The sequence below is a fragment of the Triturus cristatus genome, chromosome 12 (genome assembly GCF_964204655.1).
Source record: "Triturus cristatus chromosome 12, aTriCri1.1, whole genome shotgun sequence".
Lineage (NCBI taxonomy): Eukaryota > Metazoa > Chordata > Amphibia > Caudata > Salamandridae > Triturus > Triturus cristatus.
The window spans coordinates 18216376-18241134 of record NC_140595.1 but is presented as its reverse complement, the minus strand read 5'-3'; the positions used below and the strand labels follow the sequence as shown (position 1 = coordinate 18241134).

General features: G+C 51.5%; 1 protein-coding gene across 1 annotated transcript in view; it reads right to left on the bottom strand.

Moving 5' to 3' along the window:
• The window catches only part of MAP1S (microtubule associated protein 1S), a 65155-nt gene that overhangs the window by 26861 nt on the left and 13535 nt on the right, over positions 1-24759 (bottom strand). The window contains exons 2-4 of the mRNA XM_085639002.1: positions 20225-20326; positions 2632-2714; positions 1871-2011 (exon numbers count right to left, since the gene is read on the bottom strand). Of these exons, the coding sequence (XP_085495128.1) occupies positions 1871-2011; positions 2632-2714; positions 20225-20326 (326 nt within the window). The remainder of the gene's footprint in view (positions 1-1870; positions 2012-2631; positions 2715-20224; positions 20327-24759) is intronic.

Below are 24759 nucleotides of genomic sequence, written 5' to 3'. Positions count from 1 at the left end.
GAACACCTCCCAATTTAAAGTGACTCAAATTTCAAACGTGACACTTGACATCAATTGGATCAAAACTGTCCCCCAAGAAAGGACAGAGGAGGGACCCGTAGCCATTCCCTCGACAGTGACAGCCAAGGCAGATAACCGGCCTGGCTCATACAGGAGCACGAATGGAGTAAGCCAGACACACAATGGACACACACGGGCGTGGAAAGAACACTGAGCCGTTTGTCTAGTTGCTGGAGAGGGTTTCTATAGTTTCTTCCGCATTTCCGTTGGCTTCCCGGGGACGACGAGTAAAGACATCATATGGTTTTTGAACAGTTATTAGTAGTGCCAAATACTGGTTTGTCCTCACAGTCCTAGTGGGACTTTTTAATCCTAAGTAACTCAGACCAGCTTGCCAATAACAGCCAGATGACGGATGCCACACTGTACGACAGAATGACATGAAGGTGGCTCGGCGTCTGGGACTCCAATCCCTCCCAGTGGAGAGTCCTGCTGGTAGTAAAGCAGCCTCCTCCATGAGAGTCTGGAGGCTGGTTCCCCTATTCTAGAGTCAGACTGCTGCGCACTAGGAGTGGTGACAGTGGAGTAACCCTTCTATCGCTCAATGACAATTGGCACACCAGCAGGGTGGGGTGGCAGGAGGCGGCGGGCATGGCATGACATGGCATGACATGGCAATGGACTACCCGACAATTTTCCTCGTCTTCAGAATTGGAAATGAGCATCACGTGCTGGAGCTCTTCGTCCAACACCCAACCCACCAAATGCGATTTGTTTTAAAGATGCTTTTTGTTAATTTTAGTGTAACGGCCATCAGCAGGGCACTTCAGTGCCAAGTTAACATGACTAGTCCAATGATGCCACTGGCAGCTGACTGACTGGCAAGATTGAAACTTTAGAATTCTCTTGAATCCAAAGCAGAGGTTGCAAACCAACTTCAAGTCCCTACAGAGATAGTTTGTGTTACGAACATGGTATCCTGCATTAGCAAGCGGACCCAAACCCACCTACACAACCCGAATATGCGCTCGTCGCCTTAAAAAGCTGGTTTGCACAAACAACGCATCGGTCCTCGACCGCAGGAGGTGTTCCCTAATATAGCCCGGTGGGGTCTGCATGCGGACTCAAACACCCTGAAAGTGTGTCAGATGTAATGTAGTGTACAGCTGATGCCAAATGTTGTGTACAGTGATTGTTCCTCTCTCCGTGCCGGTCCTATACCTCTTGTTTTCACCACTAACGTTCATCCTTTCCTTCTTGCTTTTCGTTCGCTCTCAAAGTACAGACAGAAGGGGCTAGCTATTTAATCATCACTGTAAAAACGACTCCTACTCATTCTTGGCTAACCCTGTAACACACAACGCAAGTCAGGTGCAAAATTGTATAAAAAAAAAATAAAAAAAATAAAAAAAAAGACGAACCAAAAAAAAATCCCAGGACCAACACTACACAGTGTGCGTGGCATGTGAATTTACGATGAGCAAGTGCTATAAATCAGCTTTCCAAAAGCAGTATTCGATGAAAATGTTGCGCGCGCCACACAATCACCCACACCACCCACCCACCCTCCCAGGAGGCTGCTACAGTACAATGCAGAAAGCCAACACAGAAAGTGATACTCCAGACAAGAAAGAAAGTGCACACTAGTGGCAGCCCCAACTAAAGGTCCTCTTCAGAACCAAACTGTTGCTTGAATTTGCCACTTGCAGGAGATCTTCACAAAGAGGCCCATGGAACATTTAGACCTCACTCAGCACAGCCAACATAGCAAAGTCTAGAGCGGGATATGTACAACCATCACGTTTGCACTCAAGCCACTTCACACTCGCTTCAAGAGCACACTCAAAGGCTGCTGGTCCAACACCATCACCTCTTTCTCAGTGAAGATCTGGAAAAAGTCCCGCAGGGAGAAGTGTCCATCCTGCAGGACCAGGTCTCCGGTACCCTCCACGCAAGGCCCGGCCAGCACAAGCAGCTTCTGTCTGGAGACGCTGGTGATGAGGTTACACAGCTACAAGAAGATGGAGGGGCAAAGTATTAACACAAACATTGACACCATGCAATAGGTAGAAAAGCGGGGAGGTCTGGGGAAAGCAAGCACTGTAAAGCAGTGGGCAGGCAATGAGCAGAGGGCAGCACTTCAAGACACATCTTCTCGCAAGGATGAGCCCTTTCAAGGACTCCGCGGGTGTAAGGAAAATAAAGAGGTCTCAGGATGCAGAACTGAATATTTCAATCAGGGCAACATGCTGCTACACTACTTTTTCTACCATATATGCATTTGCTCAAGAAAATTAACAAACTGCAGCTCCGAGTGCCATCTTGAAGGATGTTCTACCACATTTCAGTTTCTAATATGGTCCTGAAAAAATACTGACCCCAGAAAACAGGCAAGGCTGAATGGTTGTAGTAAACACACTGGCCTGCTCTTCCAGCAACATCTGAACTCTGCATGGCAACTCGGCTGCTTCCTTCAGCGCCTGCAGCCCCCGAGCTTCTCCGCACCAGATCTGATCCCCTCAGCCCCACTGTGCCCCCACACACTGTGAAACGAGCCCTTACAAGGCAGCACAAATGAAGACCCCTCCCTTTGAAGGCCAGCTGTGCGCAGCGTTTGTGAGCGATACTCGCCTCTGCACGGACAGACTTGACCGAAGGATTCAGCAGCACCAGCGACTCCAGGCGGTCTCCCTGGTGGTGGAGGTTTCTCTGCCCTGGAGGGGGAGGGAAAAACACGAGGGTGTGAAGCGACAACTGGAACTTTAAATACCTCCCTGCCCCAAGAACACCCGGAGGAGACTCCGCCACAGGGTGCAGCACATCTCAAACACAGCCCAAGAGGGTATGGCGACTCAATTCCACCCGCAAAGCTACAAAAGGAGTCAGTTCAGAGCACAGCACAGTCCCGCTTCCTGGAAGAGAACGGACACAAGTAGCGAGCAGAGCCCGGCAGCGTGAATCCAGCACAATGCAAGGGCATTGTGGGGATTCACTGCTGACCTCAGCAGTGTGCTCGGAGGTCCTGGTCTATCTGGCAGAGGGCGGAAGCTGGCGGCCATTTCCCAACGTCAATCTCTACTTTCTCCAAAAAACAGTTCACTTACAGAAGCCACAGAGAAGGGACACATGCGCTCCCTCGGGGCAACCTTCATAACTAATAGAAGCGTTCGAGGAAGCACAAACGTATAGTATCTTTAAAGGTTGGTACACTTAATAGTAGATATACTTTTATCATTCACTTGGCACCCCCAGAACCAAAGCATGAAAGCAGCACACACGTGGACTGATTCTGGTTGAATTTGCCACTTGCAAGATATCTTCACAAAGAGGCCCATGGAACATTTAGACCTCAGCATGGCCAACATAGCAAAGTCTACAGCGGGATATGTACAACCATCACGTTTGTACTCTCAAGCCACTTCACACTCGCTTCAAGAGTACACTCAAATGCTGCTGGTCCAACACCATCACCTCTTTCTCTGCGATTCTGGCACCTTGAAAGCAGCACACGGACTGATTTTGACAGCATGAAAGCACCACACACGGACTGATTCTGGGACCATAAAAAGCAGCACATACATGTGGACTGATTTTGGCACCTTGAAAGCAGCACACGGACTGATTTTGGCAGCATGAAAGCACCACACACGGACTGATTCTGGGACCATAAAAAGCAGCACATACATGTGGACTGATTTTGGCACCTTGAAAGCAGCACACACACATGGACTGATTCTGGCACCATGAAAGCAGCACACACGTGGACCGATTCTGGCACCATGAAAGCAGCACACACGTGGACTGATTCTGGCACCATGAAAGCAGCACACACGTGGACTGATTCTGGCACCTTGAAAGCAGCACACACGTGGACTGATTCTGGTACCATAACAGCAGCACACACACTTGTTGGACCGATTCTGGCACCATGAAAGCAGCACACACGTGTTGGGACCGATTCTGGCACCATAAAAGCAGCAGACACGTGGACGGATTCTGGCACCTTGAAAGCAGCACACACGTGGACGGATTCTGGCACCTTGAAAGCAGCACACACGTGGACGGATTCTGGCACCTTGAAAGCAGCACACACCGATTGGAGAAGAGTTTCAAATGAAAGGAAAAACTTGCCTTTAGATAGCAGTGGCTTGGCATTAGCATCTACAGCTTGTAACAATGATGCCACCTAGAACTAGCAGCGGTAGTCCCTCACCCAGCAGCATGAGCTCTGTTGAAATGGGCCAAGACCAGGAGTCCGGGTGAGCAGTGTCCCGCTAGACTAGATGAGTCTTAAAGATCTGGAATAGTACCAGACTGCCTGCAACCTGCCCAAGGGGAAGCCATACTGCCCAGCGTGCGTCTGCCTGCAACCTGCCTAAGAAGGGGAAGCAGTACTACCCAGTGCATGATAGCCTGCAAACTGCCCAAGAAGGAGAAGCAGTACTGCCCAGCGTGCGACTGTCTGCAATCTGCCCAAGACGGGGAAGCCATACTGCCCAGTGTGCGATTGCCTGCAACCTGCCCAAGAAGGGGAAGCAGTACTGCCCAGTGTGTGGTTGCCTTAACCTGCCAGAGAAGGGGGAAGCCATACTGCCCTGTATGACTGCCTGCAACCTGCCCAAGAAGGAGAAACCATACTGCCCAGCGTGCGCCTGCCTGCAACCTGCCCAAGAAGGAGAAGCAATACTGCGCAGCGTGCGACTGCCTGCAACCTGCCCAAGAAAGGGAAGCCATATTGTTCAGTGTGGGACTGCCTGCAACCGGCCCAAGAAGGGGAAGCCATAGTGCCAAGTGTGCGATTGCCTGCACCCTGCCTAAGAAGGGAAAACAGTACTGCCCAGTGTGCACTTGCCCACAACCTGCCCAAGAAGGGAAGCCATGCCGACCAGCGTATGCAGTGCAGGCTTATGACTAAAAAGACACGCAAGGCCCAGACAACAGAAGCTCGCCTGCATCCTGCACAGGAGCTCTGGGGACTTTCTAGTCATTATTTGCAGAACCAAAAGAAAGACGTCAATATTATAAAGGGTGAAGACCTGCAGGGTACTCTTGCAGGGGTTTTAAAACTGCAAAATTTTACACAATCCCTGGCTAGAAGGATACCTTTCATTCCTTTGTAGTAACGCTGGAAGAGGTGTTCGGGCAAGTAGGAAGTGTCCCCTTTGCCTAAGGTTTTAGCTTCCAGGCCCACTGGCGGAGGTTGTTACAGGATTTTCGAACCCTGCATACCATCATTCTAGTCAGCAGACTAATGATCACGGTGCAAAACCACAAATGGGCCCCAACCACACATTTCAGTTCAGGCTAGAATCAAGAAGACCCGGATGACCTGCTCACTACAGCATTCCCCAAAAACAAAATCTGAATCATAAAGGAACTCTTCAGACTCCTGGAGTCCCCGCTTTGTGGACCAGGTCCATGCCCAGCATGGGCAGACCACCAGAGAGCACCAGACTTGGAAATGAAAGGCCGTCGGCTGCTCTCCCGGAAGCAAATCTATTATAGCACCACACAGACCTTATTGTTCTGCCCTTGTTTACAGTCTCCATTCACAGTGTAAAGTGCTGCTGCAATACAACAGTTAGACGCGTCAAGGGACTTTTACAAACCACCCCAAGTGAAGATGTTCACCCCACTGGGCGAACATCAGCCGTGAGTGAGACTCCAAGTACTTTGCAACATAGTGCCTTACTGTGCAAACAGCACAGCATGGAGGAGGGCTATGTTCGATCTTGCTCCCAGGAGGCACTAGTAAGGCCTTCTAGTACAAAGGCAGCAACATGCTTCTGCCAGCAGAGCACCGACCCTGGAGGCTGATGCGAACCACTGACTGACCCGACAAGCCCCTGCCGACAGTGTGCACATGGATCATTCAACGTGGGTATCTCCAGATCATAGACGGCGACTGCACCAGCAGCAAACCAGGGCAACAGCCGCCCACCACCCAGGACCATCAGCTGGCACTACTGCCCAAACTCACCCCACGCAGATCACCGCGCTTCATCCTCCCTTCACAACTAAGAGAAAGATCAGACAAACACTGAAAACTTCTTGGAAGTTACAAGCCACTCCGTAGTTACCTGCTCGAGCTACAACGTCCATACAGTACAGAAAGGTTGAAGGTGTAAACAGCATCCAAAGAGGAAATATGAACACAAACTGTTCACGTCTTAGGTAGAGAAATGTGTGAAAGCCACTTTCGAGCGCTGGCTCCAGGGCAGCGCACCGAACAAGGCTGCAGCCATCATTCTCCAGTGTCTGGAAAAGGCAAAAAAAGAACAAAGCCAGTCCGAAAGCCACATGACCACGCACTACTCAAAAGGGAAATGAGGGCCAAGCAGATACGCTGTAGGGGCAGCACTGCTGCGGTGAATCAGCACAGGCCCCCACGTCAAAGGAAGCCAGAGCAGAGAGAGGTGCTGGTGCTTAGTCTGCGGCCCAGAGGCGCATGGCAGCAGCCAGCATCGGGTCCAGGTCTCCTGGGTCTGGTGGCGCATGGCAGCGGCCAGCATCGGGTCCAGGTCTCCGGGGTCTGGTGGCGCATGGCAGCGGCCAGCATCGGGTCCAGGTCTCCGGGGTCTGGTGGCGCATGGCAGCGGCCAGCATCGGGTCCAGGTCACCATGGTCTGGTGGCGCATGGCAGCAGCCAGCATCGGGTCCAGATCTCCGGGGTCTGGTGACGCATGGCAGCGGCCAGCATCGGGTCCAGATCTCCGGGGTCTGGTGGCGCATGGCAGCGGCCAGCATCAGGTCCAGGTCTCCGGGGTCTGGTGGCGCATGGCGGCGGACAGCATCGGGTCCAGGTCTCCGGGGTCTGGTGGCGCATGGCTGCGGACAGCATCGGGTCCAGGTCTCCGGGGTCTGGTGGCGCATGGCGGCGGACAGCATCGGGTCCAGGTCTCCGGGGTCTGGTGGCGCATGGCGGCGGACAGCATCGGGTCCAGGTCTCCGGGGTCTGGTGGCGCATGGCAGCGGACAGCATCGGGTCCAGGTCTCCGGGGTCTGGTGGCGCATGGCAGCGGACAGCATCGGGTCCAGGTCTCCGGGGTCTGGTGGCGCATGGCAGCGGACAGCATCGGGTCCAGGTCTCCGGGGTCTGGTGGCGCATGGCAGCGGACAGCATCGGGTCCAGGTCTCCGGGGTCTGGTGGCGCATGGCAGCGGACAGCATCGGGTCCAGGTCTCCGGGGTCTGGTGGCGCATGGCAGCGGACAGCATCGGGTCCAGGTCTCCGGGGTCTGGTGGCGCATGGCAGCGGACAGCATCGGGTCCAGGTCTCCGGGGTCTGGTGGCGCATGGCAGCGGACAGCATCGGGTCCAGGTCTCCGGGGTCTGGTGGCGCATGGCAGCGGACAGCATCGGGTCCAGGTCTCCGGGGTCTGGTGGCGCATGGCAGCGGACAGCATCGGGTCCAGGTCTCCGGGGTCTGGTGGCGCATGGCAGCGGACAGCATCGGGTCCAGGTCTCCGGGGTCTGGTGGCGCATGGCAGCGGCCAGCATCGGGTCCAGGTCTCCGGGGGGGTCTGGTGGCACATGGCAGCGACCATCATCGGGTCCAGGTGTCCGGGGGGGGGGGGTCTGGTGGCACATGGCAGCGGCCAGCATCGGGTCCAGGTCTCCGGGGTCTGGTGGCACATGGCAGCGGCCAGCATCGGGTCCAGGTCTCCGGGGTCTGGCGGCGCATGGCAGCGGCCAGCATCGGGTCCAGGTCTCCGGCGTCTGGTGGCGCATGGCAGCGGCCAGCATCGGGTCCAGGTCTCCGGGGTCTGGTGGCACATGGCAGCGGCCAGCATCGGGTCCAGGTCTCCGGGGTCTGGCGGCGCATGGCGGCGGACAGCATCGGGTCCAGGTCTCCAGGGTCTGGTGGCGCATGGCAGCGGCCAGCATCGGGTCCAGGTCTCCGGGGTCTGGTGGCGCATGGCGGCGGACAGCATCGGGTCCAGGTCTCCGGGGTCTGGTGACGCATGGCGGCGGACAGCATCGGGTCCAGGTCTCCGGGGTCTGGTGGCGCATGGCAGCGGACAGCATCGGGTCCAGGTCTCCGGGGTCTGGTGGCGCATGGCAGCGGCCAGCATCGGGTCCAGGTCTCCGGGGTCTGGTGGCATATGGCAGCGGCCAGCATCGGGTCCAGGTCTCCGGGGTCTGGTGGCATATGGCAGCGGCCAGCATCGGGTCCAGGTCTCCGGGGTCTGGCGGCGCATGGCAGCGGCCAGCATCGGGTCCAGGTCTCCGGGGTCTGGTGGCGCATGGCAGCGGCCAGCATCGGGTCCAGGTCTCCAGGGTCTGGTGGCGCATGGCGGCGGACAGCATCGGGTCCAGGTCTCCGGGGTCTGGCGGCGCATGGCGGCGGACAGCATCGGGTCCAGGTCTCCAGGGTCTGGTGGCGCATGGCAGCAGCCAGCATCGGGTCCAGGTCTCCAGGGTCTGGTGGCGCATGGCAGCGGCCAGCATCGGGTCCAGGTCTCCGGGGTCTGGTGGCGCATGGCGGCGGACAGCATCGGGTCTAGGTCTCCGGGGTCTGGTGGCGCATGGCGGCGGACAGCATCGGGTCTAGGTCTCCGGGGTCTGGTGGCACATGGCGGCGGACAGCATCGGGTCCAGGTCTCCGGGGTCTGGTGGCGCATGGTGGAGGACAGCATCGGGTCCAGGTCTCCGGGGTCTGGTGGCGCATGGCGGCTGACAGCATCGGGCACACAGCCCGACGCTCAGGACAGGATGTCCAGCAAAGCACTTCCGAATCCACCGGCCAAAGCCGAGAGAGTTAGAGTTTATGACATGGGATCCGACAGATCCTGCTCAGATCAGGGATCCTTCGGCGCTGCAGTCAGTGGATTCCTGGAGTAATCACCAGATGAAAGTACACACTGCCCCTGGAACCTGAAGGCAGCTTATGTGCCTCTGCTGCAGCTTCTGCCGACACACACTACTTTGGTCTCTCTAGTAACCCATCTGATGTGAAGGTGCTTCGCCCATGTACGTCTCTGCTCCATGTAGTACCTCATCTGATGTGAAGGTGCTTCGTTCATGTACGTTTGCCCTCGGTAGTAACCCATCTGATGTGAAGGTGCTTCGCTCATGTACGTTTGCTCTCGGTAGTAACCCATCTGATGTGAAGGTGCTCCATCCATTGATCTCTCTGCTCCATGTAGTAACTTGTGCAATACCCGTCACTGGCTACAGTCAGGCTGATCCCACGGAGCTCCGGGCAGTGTGCCCAGCTAAACTCATTCATTGTCGCAAAGACACCCGGGTCAGGCCAATTTCACACGTATGCTTCTTTGAACACTACAAAATGGAAGCTTTTAAGGTGCCTCAAAACCCAATCAGCAGCACTGGGATGGACTTCTTAGCCATGGTCATTTGTCCACCACCCTCTTCACCATGACTTGCGACAGTACGTACACCAGCAGCCCTGGGGCCGGCCAAGTGAGCTAGTCCGTGCCAAAGACTGCTGTTCAGTGGTGTGGGTTGAAAGTGCTCCAGAAGTGAAAGGGTCCAGGATACAGGCACAGCTCAGAATAGGATTACAGGAAGATGGGGGTGGTCCGAGATGGCTGGTTGGGGGGGGGGGGGGGGGGGAGGGGAGATAATTCAGACGACTGGTCGACAGACGGAGTATTCAAATCAGAGGTAAACACACGAAGCAGTTTTATAAAAATATTCGATAAAGACCCACACAAAAAATGCGGTTATAGCTTTATCACGTCAGAGTCCAAACGGCCACTGTATTCCAGTTTCCAACGCTGAACAAGTCACCTCGATTCATCAAACACCCCAATTCATGTAAAGCAGTTGGTTTGAAGGCCGCCTAAGAATTCAAAATCATTTCCCGCCCAGATTCACCGCACATTACACCCTTGCAGAGTGCGAGATGCACATTGTAGACGCTGCTGCAGGACACGAGTTTGTTCTGCTTGGCGCCTGCATGAAGCCCGGAGCGGTGGGTTGTTATAAACAGACAGAAGAGCGGTCATGTGCAACAGATCACTCAAAAAGCTGTGCTTGGAGGCGCTGCCCGCTGCACAGCTATGCATAGTATGTACAAGCCCCAGGTGAAGGGACGGAAAAGGCGGCAGAAAGCCAAGTCAAGCAAGGCAGGGAAGGGAAGGCTGCTCCGTGCAGGACTGTGGGTGCAGGCCAGGGCGTCACTCCGAGGGCCGGAAACATCGGACTAGTCTTGGGTCTTCAATGCCGCCGCCCCAGCAGACTTCAGTAGAGGGCCGACAGCCGCTTCCAGGCGCTTGCATCGGGCTGCGGGGCGAGTTGAGAGCTCAGTGTGGGACCCTCCAGGTAGCCCAGGAGCAGCAGCAGCTCCGGCCACCCACCCGCAGCGCACGCGAGGGGTGCACCATTTCACGGTCAGCACCCAAGCATTAGTGTCCGCCCTGCCCGGACCTGGCGGCCGCGCGCACCGCTCACGAGAGCCGCTTCACTGAAGCCCCTTCAAAGCAGGGTTTGGAGTGAGCAGCATCACCTCCCACAGATGCAAGCCTCAGTAGTTAAAACATAACCTGACCCATGGCCTGCTGGCCTAGCGCGAGGTCATGGGGGGCGTGGCAATGGAGCAAGACGACGCGCGCTCTAACAAATGATGGAGCCATGTTTATTTTCGGTCCATTCAAAGAGGCGACAGGGTACAAGTTGGATTCTGGCGTCTCTGGCTGTCGACTCTCAAATCGGACTTTTCGCGCAGGGCTTTACTCCAGGAGACCTCATTCGGCCCCGTCAAACCTCTGGAGAAGCACACCGCCAACAGACGTTCACTCCTTGGTCCTTGCACCCCGACCTCTGCGCCTCAAATTGATCTTTTAACACAGAAACGCCAAGTATTTCCGGGGAGTCATCAGGTCAGATACCGTGCCCGTGGCCGCTCGATGCCAGCCGTGACCACCAGCGGCCCCGGATGTCCACGTAAGGGGTATTTACGTACCACGAATCAGAGTGAACGTTATTTACGTGCTCACTGGTTCGTAGTGGAGAATGCCCCCTTGGACCTACGCTGGACGCCCACGGTCTGAGTTACATTAAGGCTCAAGCCTCGTGACAGAAGATTCAAAGACCAGGCTTCGATGCGAGAACGGAAACCGGATCCCAGCATTAGACATGGAAAACAGAGTACAAGGCTATGCCGGGCAACGATAGATACACCACTGCACCTCTGCATAGACCCCCGCCCCCCTTTGAGCCTGGTTAAAACGTGTTCACCCCACCTGCCCCTTACAAGCCCCCGGTCTCTTTGGGGCCAGCCCTTCCCGCTCCGTCACCCCCTGCCAAGGACCTCGAGGGGGGACAGGGCAACAGGCGAAGCCACGCCCACCAGTGTTGAGAAAGCACCCCCCGACAAGGGCTCCTCGCCTCTTTTCGTGACCACAAAGGTCAAGCACAGCTTTTTTGCTTTGGCCCCGAAGGCCACGGGATGCCCAGATCAGAGGGTTCAACACATGGGTGCCAGCATCTCCCCCATCGGCAACACAAGCTTAAAGCCAGGGGGCGCTGGTCCACTCCCACCCACGCGGGGAACACTAGTCGTCGTGGGCACGAAGGCAGCCCCTAGCAGGTGGCTGGACCAGTGCGAACGCACCCTGTGCGGTCGAGGCTGCGAGTGGGCGGACATCAGTGACAGAGCAGTGACAGCTGCGGCGAGACAACAGCTGGCAGGGGTGGGCTAGGAATAGAGTGCCCGAGGACAGCAGGGCAGAGGCATTTTGGTCGAGTGCACGGTGCGGGACAGTGACTGCACACTGCTTCCGGCCCCTGCACGCAGAATCGGGGGGTGTACAGTAACAAGCGAGGCCTTCACTCCACCCCTAAACACCCAGCTCGACCCGGCCGCACAGCCTTACTCGATGCCAAGCAAATGCCATTTCCTACCACTGAAGGAGGTCAACTACTGAACCCATTCGGCACGAGGTGGGTCACACCTTCACCCCAGGAGCAAGGCCAGCGCGGGGAGGGCCCGCTCCCGACCTCTGGGCAATCACGGATGGGGAGGTTTAGGAGGCGGTGAGTGCACCACATTCTTCCCATGCTCCAACGACAGCTTGTGGAGGTTTAGAAGGCGGCTGGTGCACCACACTCTTCCCGTGCTCCATCGACAGGATGAGGAGGTTTAGAAGGCGGCTCGTGCACCACTCTTCCCGTGCTCCAGCGACAGCATGTGGAGGTTTAGAAGGCGGTGAGTGAACCACATTCTTCCCATGCTCCATCGACAGCATGTGGAGGTTTAGAAGGCGGCCGGTGCACCACACTTCCCATGCTCCATCGACAGGATGGAGGTTTAGAAAGCGGCCAGTGCACCACACTCTTCCTGTGCTCCATCGACAGGATGAGGAGGTTTAGAAGGTGGTGGGGCGAGGCTCAAGAAAAAAGCTGATGTGACGAGGCACTCAAGAAAAATCTATACGAAAGAAGGAGTCAAACAAGGGTGCGTCCTAGCACCTCATTTATTTAATCTATTCATGGCGGATTGGTCACCAAGACTTGATAAAATCAACTCGCATCCTCCTCGTTTGGAAACTTTGCAGATTACTCATTTAGCGTATGCTGATGACAGTCTTGGCAAGCCATACAAGAATCGGCCTCCAAAGAGCAATAGATGAGCTAGGGAACTTCGCCAGGAAGAATTTGTTGTTAGTAAACGCTGCAAAAACTAAAGCCATGATTATAAGTTTAACTTTTCAAAAATTAACCTCATTTAAATATGGTATTTCGAATTTTGAAGTAGTGAGTAGCTACAAATACCTAGGAATTTTATCTGGATAAACGATTAACTTTCCGAATACAAAATGAGGCCATACAAAAAAGGGAAATGGAGTTCCATTCGCATTTTGCTCTATTCCAAAAAGATTAAAAAGGTCCCTTCCTCACCCCATTGCTATCCATTATGAAGTTAAACTACTCCCCACCCTTGCATATGGAAGCGAAGTCCAGTTTGGGAAAGATGCTGGGGTTCTGGATAGACTCCAAACACGAGCATACAAAAAAAGTTTTCACTTCCGCATAACGCTTCGCCGGCGCAGGTTTGATTGGAATTCGGCTTACAACAGCTTCATAGAAGATATGTTACGATAAGAGCCTGGTATAACATTTGGCGTAATCGGGATAATGAAATCAATAATGCACTCTGTACTGCGTTACAAGAAGATCCGCAGTCCGCCTACTATGCACATCTTCAAACTTCACTACAGGTCACAAACATGACAGATCTTTTACAGAAGAACCTTACTTATCCCACTTTCCAGCAAATCTTGAAGGAAGCAAAGCAACATTACTTGAGGACAAGGCCACCCTAAGCAGACGGGCACATGCATGGATGGTCTTGCAATCCTATGTAAAACTGCAACCGGCAGCATATTTGGATCAGCCATTTTCTTACCATCTAAAATCAAAATTTATAGCGATACGCTTTGATAAATTGCCATCAAATGCAGACCAGCCAAGTTGGAAATATCAGGGCCCAAAATCTTGTCTCTGTGGAGCACCAACGCAGGATTTTATTCACTTAGTCTGCATTTGCCCAGCGTTAAGCGAGGATCGCCGGAAATTGTTAAGGGGGCCACTCAATACAAGAGGCGTACGCTCTTGCAGAACTGCAATATTAAAATACCGAGATCCGGAAGATCCACAGCTTAACTATTTAATCAAACTCACAATTAAACACAAGGAAATATCAAATAAGGACTAGTGGCAAGGTTAAATGGCTATAAGATGTGACATTGGAAATTATGCTAAGTGAACCACTTACTTTTGAGGAACTGATTTATTAAAATGCTCCTATGCAGCCTAGTCGACCCTTGATTAGCCTCAGACTCTAGTAAAAGGATAATTCAAAACAAGGCCGGCGGCCTGGTAAAATGGTTGTTTGATGTAATACTTGAGATCGTTTTAATTAGGTAATTTTATCAAATGTTTTGTTTACATATTACAGAAATAAGTGCAAATATCATGATAAGAAATAGTTTTATCTTTAGAGAACACAAAAAGATACACCCTGTTTTTTTTTTAAATATATATTTGTTTTAATGCTGCTATTGATGTGGTTTTAATTAACTGAACAATAAACGTATTTGATTGATAGAAGGTGGTCGGTGCACCACACTCTCCCCTGCTCCATCGTCAGGATGCGGAGGTTTAGAAGGCGCTGGGTGCACCACTCTTCCCGTGTGTGAGAAGTTGGCCTGGTATATGCGGTCCACTAGTTCTAGTGGGCACCTTGCACCAGTCCAAACAATCCTTATTGATGATTAGATTTAAGACCACCTTTATTGAAAGCTATCCTAGTGGTAGCTATGGAGAGCAGCCTTCAGGCTAAGTCTTGAAGGAATGTAAAGCAGCTTGGTTTACCAGATTATAACTATAACCTCCTGAAGGAGATGGAGATATATAGATATATATTACCTACTGGCGGTCGCCAGTAGTTATAGTTAAGACCACGTTTCCATAGGAAATACGCAACATTCTATTTTGAATAACTTTTGCGCCGGTCAACGAATCCTTGCGAATTTTTCAAAATCGGTGGGGCGCTACGCTCCGCTCCTACCCTGAAAGTCTCGGGGGGATTCGTCAAGCGGGGGCTGAGATAAAAGGGGGGTCCCAAAACGCGTTTTTCCCATGCATTTTTCCATAGGACCTTTAGACACAGCTACAGCTACAGCCCGAACGGCTGAACAGAATTACTTGAAATTTGGCAGAGAGGTAGTCCTCAGGTCAAGGAAGTGCCTTTTGTAGGTTTGGTGTAAATCTGTACAGTAGATTCTGAGAAAATAGCCTTTAAATCAATATATATATATCTGAGCCAGCGTACGGTGCGCTTACGGTGCGCTTATGGTACGCGTACGATGGTGTGCGCGAGCGCGATTCTGATTGGCCCTTAGATCTTAGTAAACATTCGAATCGGTCGAAACCAGGAAGCGGCGGCCGCCATTTTCTCTCTCGCACTCTGAGGGGGGAGCTGATAAACAAATGCCAAAAACATATAAAGGGGCTGTTTAGACAGCGCCCATGCACATAACCATGTTAGTTGAGTCTTCAAAGATCCCCCAAGGCAAAAAACGGTAATTTTTTATTTTTCGAAAATTTCGCCGATTACGCTTACCGTACGCGTACGGTAAATAATTATTAAAAAAAAAAAAACCCACTCTCTCCACCCCGTGTGCAAATGGTTGCCGAAGGCCACCATTTGTGCATGGCATATAAGATCACAGCATTTCCCCAAAAAATTTCAACAGATTACCTATCACAAGGAAGCGCATAATATGTCCTCCATGTGCGCGAAGCGCATCGTGCGTACATGGCCCATCTAGCGTAACGTGGGCACGCGGTGCGCGTAGCGCACCGCGTGCCCACCGTGCGTGCACGGCACTAACTGCGTAAAGTGGGCGCACGCACCGTGCGCGCACGGAACGAACTGCGTTAAGTGGGTGCGCACGCCACGAATGGCGTAAAGTAACTTATCATTTAAAAAACCGTACAAATTCACTGAAAAAACCATAGGTTTCACACACGTTATAGTTAGCAATTAGCATTTAAAAAACCTTGCAAATTCACTGAAAAAACCATAGGTTTCACACATGTTATAGTTAGCGGAAATTTTACTGATAAAAAACCAATGAAATTCCCCCGTTATAGTTAGTGAAGGAAACTATAACTCACGCGACCGCAATCTTCGGCTGATGACATATGTGTCTTTATGAAAAAAAAATATTTGTAATATATGTATAGCTAAAAATTTATGGAAGAAGACATGGGCAAATAAGTGTCTAAATACAGTATTAGCATCAGCAGAGTATTGCGGTCGCGTGAGTTATAGTTTCCTGCACTAACTATAACGGGGGAATTTCATTGGTTTTTTATCAGTAAAATTTCCGCTAACTATAACATGTGTGAAACCTATGGTTTTTTCAGTGAATATATATATAGCTAAACACCCTCTACTATCATATTTGTGAGATTAGAGAACAAGGTACACAATATTAAAGCACCAGAACGAAAGTAATACACAGTGGGCTCCAGGGGGAGACCAAACCATATATTAAGAAAGTGGTACAAGAACCACGACTTGACTAGACACAGTGCCTAGAGCACATAGAATAGCTGGCATCCCAAGGAACTACCCAAGGTAGTGACACAGGGGACCCACGGGGGACACTTGCAGTGTGAGAACACAGCCGCGAGCTCCGTACAATCCTATGGGAAAGTCACGGTTGGAATTTTAGAGTTTAAGGACACTTGGGAGAGGACTTGGAGCAAACCCATTTGGACTTAGAAGGTTCTAAGGCCAGCACCCACGTGAGCACCAGAGTACTCGTGTTACCTAACCCAGGGAAGCTGGGTGCATAGGTGTCAAATGGTGTCGGTATCTTCGTTGTTTCCAATGGAGAGTTGCTGCAAAGTGCTGCTGCTGTGGAAAGGAAAAGTGCCAGTGCGATTCAAGCTTACGATAGACGAATACCCACTGATGTCGGGTGTTTCAGGTGCGATGAGGTGAAGCTTTATCACTGCCACGGGGACCAGGAGGCATCGAACACAGTCTGCATGCAAGCTGTCCCGCGAAGGATGTCAAGTGCTGGGGGGGGGGGGGGGGGGCGGGGGGGGGGGGTTGGTGTCCGGCTTTGACACCAACAAGCCTTGGCAACGGCAACCCACGTGGTGAGCATAACACAGCTTCGGTGTGGACCAGCAAGGTCCTGTGAACTCCCCAAGCGATGGAGAGTCAGGGCACATCTGGAGCAAACAGGTAAGCCTGTTGAAAGTTAAAGTACCCTTCTCAGGGACCGTCGACGGACAAGGGATCGCGAAGGGACCTTGAGAGGAATCACTAAAAATACCAGCCCACGGGTCACCCGAGGAGTGTAGGCCAGTAATCTTCAGTGGAATCACTGCTCGGGGTCTGGACTACAAGTAAACCAAAGCACAGCCTCAGGGATCGCCAAGAAACATATGCTGCTGCAAATGTGCACGGTGTCCAGGGGTTCGGGTTGCACGGTCCCCCACGAGGGCTTTGGATCTCAGGATTGCTGAGAGCACGGATCGGCCTCGGGGAAGCTTGGAAACCCACCTCCTGTGTTGCAAAGTCTTCGGAGTCCTTCAGGAGCTGCGTAGATGCAAACCGGACAGATGAGTCTTTGGTGCCTGCCTTGCAGGGAAGTAACTCCTTTACTCCAATGGAGATTCTTCGGTCGTCCAACGTCGTGTAGATAGTAAAAGTTCTGGGATTCTGTAGCAGAGTTTCCTCCAGCCAAATCTAAAGTCCTGTAGTCAGGGGTTCCTACTTTATACCCAAGGAAGGGGTGGGACACACTCTGGGGACCCACCTATGGCAGGGCCAGGACAGAGGGGTGGCTACACCCATGTCCTTTGTCCAGTTTCACACCAGAGCAGGGGCTGGTAGCCCCTGCAACTGGTTTGAGCGGGACTATGCACAGGGACACCAAATGTGCCCCCAGTGCAGACATCGAAGCACTCTTGAGTGCAACCACCCAGCCCCAATACACTAAAGCTTGTCTGGGAGGTGGTCACGCCTCCCGGTGACAGGAAACCTATTGTCCAGCCGTCCCCTGCCGGAGATTCATCCAGCAGCAGGAGGGCAGACGCGTGTCTGTGGGTGGCAGCATCCATTTTGTGATGCCAGGGTCTGGGAAGCTGGTACCAGGTGTACCGGTGAAGTCATGTTTCTCCCTCTAGTAGGGTGGAATCTTACCTCCCACACCAGTTACTGGTGTGGAGGTACGATTCCAAGGTGTTTGACACCAAACGCGACATGTTTTCATGCAGCTATTCCAAAGTTAGCATTTAAAAACGAGGTTATAATGCACTTAAGAGTATGTGGTTTGGCTGCATCACAAACAACCCCGGAATAAAGGTTCCGAAGGCTGCAGAGGGGCTCTGCTCATGCATGGGCACCCTCTCACATAAAACCCAGGACCCTTCCTTCAGGATTGATAAGGCCTGCCATAGGGGTGACCGATCGGTTTATATGTGAAGTGATAGGGATAGATATAGGGAAACTATATCTGAGTAAGGGGTGCATGCACCACCTTACCCAGGCTGCTGTAGCAGACCTGTTGTGTCATTTTAAATGGTCTCCCAGGGGTGGCATACTACATGCTGCAGCCCCTGAGAGGCCTCTGGGGTACAATGCCCTGGGTATATAGGATACCATATACTAGGGACATAAGGGTGCCCCAGAATCCAATCTGTGGTGTACCTAAAGTACATGCAATCAATTTAGAGAGGAAGCAGATAGTTTGACTGGGATCCTGCTAATCAGGACACCAGTCTAAGTCGAAAACCAGTAAAACACAATGCAAAAAGTGGGGATAACCATGCAGCCAGATCCCACCTTCCTACACTGTGCTCCATCGTCAGGTTGGAGAGGTTTAGAAGGCAGTCGGTGCACCACACTCTTCCCGTGCTCCATCGTTAAGGCCATGGGCACAGTCTATTGATAATATTTGTGTCTGGAAATTGTGCCCCCCCCCCCCCCCCCAGTCCTGACCAGAGGAACGGAGGAGGTAATTGTATGATGCGGTCCCCAAAGACATGTCCATAAGTCAACAGCCGCGTATGCATTCAGCAACTCATGATTTAGGAGCCAAAGGGACACTGCGGCCTAACAAACAATCCCAGTTCTTACTTTTATCACAACGGTAGTTTGTATATATGCATAAATACACACATTCTAATACACGCACTTTATTAATAACTTTAGACCAGCTGAAAGAATGCACAAAGGCTACCCTGTCACCAGCTGTCAGGGGGCAGTCTGTGCCACTGAGATTTGATCTGTTTTCGTTTTACAAGTTTTTTCTGTGCAAAAAATTCCAACGGGAATTCCTTCCTCTCAAGCACACACAAAAAGCTAGGCCGCGACAATGGAGCAATGAAGGAAGACTCTACAGTACAACAAGAGAGACAGTTAAATGGCAGACTTAATTCTGCACTTCACGCTAGTTTCAAATGGAGTATAGAGCCTGCGCCACAAGCCCCGACACCAGCCGTCAAGTGATGCCTCTGTGGTTCAGATCCTAAATGAAGCAAGGGGTGGGCGAGCGACTCTTAAGACATTCCAACTACGGAGAGGCAGATACCTGGCCCTGGGAATTCACGACTGCGTCCAGTGTCAATACCTGGAGCACCGACCCTGCACATCGTTTACATTTCATTACTCAAGATTATAGATCTTTGCTCAGGGGCCGAACTCCGCCTCCTGAACTACCTGCATTGTGCCCGTTGTACCTTCTGGAGCGCCCCTTTGTGTAGCAATAATTCATTATCGCAAGTTAACACCCTATTTGAGCCCTGATGAGGTTCTCCAAGTGACAACGAAACGTGTTGGCTGAGTGTTATGTTCCCATTTCTTGAGAACTATTCGATTGGAAATGAAGACTTTTTTGAAACTTTATATTGATTTTCCGAAGAACCTACAGTAGCGTTCGATGAACTGGAAACCTCAATAACAAATCGATTCAGAACGGATTTTTTTAAATAATATATTTTATTAGCGTTTTGAAAGCCAAATTTGGCCCGAGGGCCCATATACAAGAGCATATTGACGCGACAGACATTGCATCTAGTAATGATCAGAAACATTTACTCACAACTATGCAAAAGTACACAATAAAAACCCTAACACCTCATAACCGCGTCAGAGTTGATTTCGACCAATAAAAGGGACCCCCTACCAGGCCACCATAGCTCATCTACCAAAAGCTCCCTGCAATGCACAGTGCAGCACTAAACTGACTTTTTTGTCTGATGTTTTACTAGACTGAGGGAATCGCAGCAATATACCTTTTGAGCAACAGTGTTCAGATATTCTAAGTTGTCCTAGTACATAATAACAAAATTATATCCGGATGTATGGGCTATGAAAAGCGGCAAGCAAGAAAACAATGATGCACATCAAACTGAATACTGAAGAGGAGGCACAACTTCTTAACCTTGTTAGGGTGCACAAAGTGGAAATCACAGCCTTGTGGAAGAAGTGGGCGCAATCAAAGAGCAGATGACCTGAGAGACCAAGCCCTACCCACCCATCTGGGCCCAAATCCATTCCCGTGGCCTGGTTATGGAGCTCAAATCCAGAGGCAGCCGCACACTTGGTACCAGGGAAGAACCGCGCTAACCTTGAAGACAACTTTCCACCTCCCAAAGTATTATTTCGACTCTAACCAAACTCAAGTAATATTCACCCTGACGCACCAGTTTCCCTGCTCAGGGCTTACCTTTCTCAGCCATGGAGAAGGTCGCAGAATGTCTCGAGACAAACAACTTGAGCTGCTCATCTAGGCCGCAAGTCACGTGGTCAACATCCCAAGACTGGATCCCTGAGTAGAGAGGGAGGACAAAAAAAAAAGCAGAGTTAAAACAGGGCTGAAAAGTAGCTCGTTTCACCTAGTACCTTGTTTTCACATTTTATTCTTGCCACCTAATAAACTTCCTACAGAATACTCCTCCTGTCGGCACCATCAGCTGTTCCTTGTTCTCTGCTGGAGTCATAGGACCAAGTCACAATCATGAGGTCTGTCGTAGGACCAAGTCACAATCATGAGGCCTGACGCAGTCCTCTCATTCCCAGATGTCAGAAGCGCCTAGAGGATATCCTGGGAAATGCGTCAGACAGGGAAATCCACTACATTAAAAGGTGGTGGTGAACAGGGTACAGAGCCCCCACAGGAGGGCAACCTTCACTAGTAATAGAACGGAGGATGAGGAGCTGCACGCGAACATTTGACAAACAGGAGACATTCTCCCGCTCCAGGGGCTAGCACTCGGCATGAAACTGCTGCAATGTGCAAGCTCCTAAAACGATTGTAGCTTTAAGCCAAGCTGGGAGTGGTGAAGACAACCTCAGGTTCGAGGTCCCATCACACCTGCCAAGATCTGGGCTGCGCCCGCATAAGCATGGGTAGTTAAAAGGAGGCGCACTTCCACAGGCAAGCGGTAGGTCCCATAAGGCACAGGACAACATGTGTCCCAGGCAAGAACTAAAAGAAAAGACAACGTGGAGACGAACCTGAATGTAAAACGGCATAAGTTCCAAACAGATATTCATGCATCCCCCCACAGACATGGCCAATCCATTTTTTTTTTATGTGGACACTTTACATGTTAGACTGTCATATTGCATATCAATACTACAGTAATGTAAAACTGTGTCAAAACATAGCTTACTTCCCCAGATGGCATGCAAGGATGACTTCCCAGAGAAAATCTGGACCAAAACTCAAAGCCCATTCAATGAATTTTCATTTAAAAATTGGGCCGAGGAGGGCGGTGGCTTTGGGCGTATATATCAGTCACCCTTTACATTGGAAAGATGTATTCCCCCCACCCCCATTTGCTCAGAACTTCTGACCTCCTGGGTGGATCTGCGACGCCTTTGCCACTCACTTGGCCCAGACAGCAAACATACATGCAAGGAAAAAACCTCCACTTTTTAGCTCTTCTAGGAGATTTAGTTTGCACTTTCAGAAATTTTTTTGCCAAATGAGTTTATGACAACGTTGTCATGAGTAGAACTTTATTCACAGCACGCGCTTTTCTTGGTTTGCTGTAAATCTGTTCAGTAGTTTGATATATTAACATTTGGAAAAGGTTCTGGGTGGGTTTGAAGGAGTTAACACAATTGTCTTTAGAGATATGAATTTTTTGGGTTTATAAATTTAGCACCATTTGGAAAACATCACATGCCTCCTCTTAACATTTTCAAATGGGCGTATATCCACAAATGAAAGCACAGTTAACCCCTTCGATGCTGCGCAGATTCCGCCGCTGTGCTGACGGAATCTTGCGCGGGTGTGGTCATGACGGAACCATTCCGTCATGAGCACCGAAGGGGTTAAAAAAAAAAAAAAAAAAAAAAGCACACCCATGTGCTACTTTTGGCATTATGAGACAGATCTGCACACATGTTGGCATACGTTTAAAAGAACTGGATTTCTGTTATGTCAAGTTTTGGGCTGATCTATTAAGCGCACACATTTAAAGGAGGAGGGCCAAGTGTGCATGAATCTACTACCTCACGGAAGAGGATGAAACATCCTGGGCCCCCTCCAAAAACAGTGACTCTTGGGACACATTCTCCCCAATCAGTGAACATGACATGTACACCATTCTTTCTTCCATCTAACCACTTCACAGACCCTCTACCTCCAAGCATACTTAATGAGATCAAAACCTGTGTTCTCCCTCTATGGACCAAGATTGCAAATGGCTCACTACATCAAGGCACTATCCCCGACTGCCAAAAATGACGACAAGTAACACCCACAGGGCTCGACAAATCCACTCGCATTTGCAAGGTAGAATTAAGGAAGACAAGCTATTTTTAAGTCCTACTCGCCCTTTCTGGCGAGTAGGAAAACATACTAGCTTTTGTCCTCTCTTTAACAAGCATTTGCAATGCATCGGTCTCGCCTTTGGGACCATATATGTATTTAGCAATGCAGCATATTAGCCTGTGTGCTGAAACATTTACTATTGTTTAATATGGACGGAAAGTAAGCACCAAACTGCATGAAGCGCCTGGTATGGGAACATATGGAGAGAAATAAGCTCTGCGAATGTGTGCAAGTGAAAACCGAGAGAATGGAGAGAGTGCAGCTGGAGAGAAAGTATTGCAGTGCAGATGGAGGAGGGAAACTAGGTGGGCAAAGAGAGAGAAGAACAGTGGAGGGAGGAGAGCTAAGGTGAGGGTAACTGGTGCCGGAGGGGTAGAGCGGGAGCTGGAGGTGGGAGAGAGGAGGGGCTTCAGGTGGAGGAGAGTCCCAGGTGGAGTAGAGGATGTGCCTGTTTAGAGGCAGAAGGGAACAGATGGAGGAGTGGAGTGTGGAGGAGAAGAGGGGCTTCAGACGGAGCAGGGTTACAGGTGGAGTAGAAGGGATTCACCTGTTGGGAGGCAGAAGGAAGCAGGTGGAGAGATGTAGGGGTGCAGTGAGCAGGTGCAGGTGGAGGGATGGAGTGTGCAGGAGTAGAGGAGAGTGCCGGTGGGCGGGAACATGTAAATCAGGGGGATAGTCGGAGTAGAGGCTAGGGCACAGGTTGAGGAGCGGGAAGGTACGGGTGGCGCAGGAATACCGGTGTAGTAGACGAGACGTGCTGGTGAGGGGGCGTATGGCACAGGTGAGGGCACTCAGGTGGAGCGGGGTTGCACGTGGAGTAGAGATAGTACAGGGTGAGGAATGTAGGCACATAGGTGGAGGGCAGATATGAAGCAAACACAGGTGGAGGAGTGAACGGATCAAGGTAAAGTAAAGGTAGTGGTAAAGTGAAGGAAACGGAGCATGAGAAAAGTGATGGTGGCAGACAACCCCCTCTGCGCTGGGGTGGTGTGGCGAGGTGTCCCGGGTGCCTTGTTCTGCGCCCCTGCCTTACTGCTAAGCTCTCCGCAGGGCTCTGATCTTATCAGCTGGAGCTGCAGGGAGCTGGCACCGCCGCCAAGGGGTGGGGAGTAGAGCGAGATGTCACTCCCAGACTTGGCGCTTCTGCCGGGGGTAGAGCCGTCTCAAGTGTGAGAGAGGCAAGCTCACACCGCACTCTTCACCGGGAGCACAGCGAGCAGAGACGGGCTGTAGCACCGAGCACAGCGTGCACAGACACACCGAAGCAGCGGTCTATGGGCAAGCAAGCAGATAATCTACTCGAGGAGGCCAGCCGATGGGGGAGGGGGGGGCAAATGCCTGCATCGCACCACACATTCCACCCAGGGGAAGGTAGTCGAGAAGCAGTTGGGGGGGGGGCAACATGGAAGTGGCAGCAGTTAATCCCAGGGAACAGAGCAGGACGCCGAAGAGTCCACTGTTTCCTGGGGCTCCAGGGAGGATCTCCAGACGTCGTTTCTCTGCTAGGGCCGCACCTCCGAGGCACCTTGCGGGCCCGGTTAGATTCATCCAGGCAGGCAGTCAGAGTTAGCATTAGGCCCGTATTGCTCTCAGGGCAGATACGCCATCCAGTCGCATTACCTGTCGTGTCAGTTTAGCTTCAGAGATACCTCCGGTTCAATTTACTGCTGCCGCTATCGAGGCCTAAGCGCCTGAGCAAGGGGCTCATGTTACGCTACAATCTCAGGAGTGGAGAATCGAGACCTACAAGACTGCATGATGTGAAACCGAAGGATGAAGATCGACACGCCCTTGGGACAGCGAGTCTACAGCGTGTCTTGCTCATGCTGCCTGCACGCGCCAGTAGGCTCCGATTGGTTGACAAGGTCCACCAATCACAGTGCTTATTTGGTAGTTGCCAACCAATCAGAGAGCCGACTGGCACGTGTAAGCAGCGTGAGCAAGACATCCCGTAGACTCGCTGTCTTATGGGAGTGTGAAAAAAAGCCACAGGGCGGTAACAAAAATTGCTGCAGACCAATGAGAACATAGTTTTAAATAAATATTGACGTTGCCCAATCCAAAGCAAGGGCGTGACCCTAAGAAACAAGACATGTAAAAAACCAGTGTAAAAGGGGAGGGGCTTTAAAAAGAGAAAGAATCGAAAAAACAAGCACACAAATCCGAAAAAGACGTTTGTTTGGCGAGACAAAGCTCTTCTCCAATGGCTGACCAGCATTTAAGAAGTCAGCCAATGGAGAAGAGGGAAGAAGAGGGGCCGGTTAAAGCCCCACTTCTGAAAACATTAAATCTCGTGAGCGAGACTGCGCAAGCGCAGCCTTCGCTAGCCGAGACCTAAAAACGGAGCAAATGTGACAAGATAACAAGATTTAAAGGCATTTCTATTGCTCACAAAGTGAATGAGCAATAAAGATGCC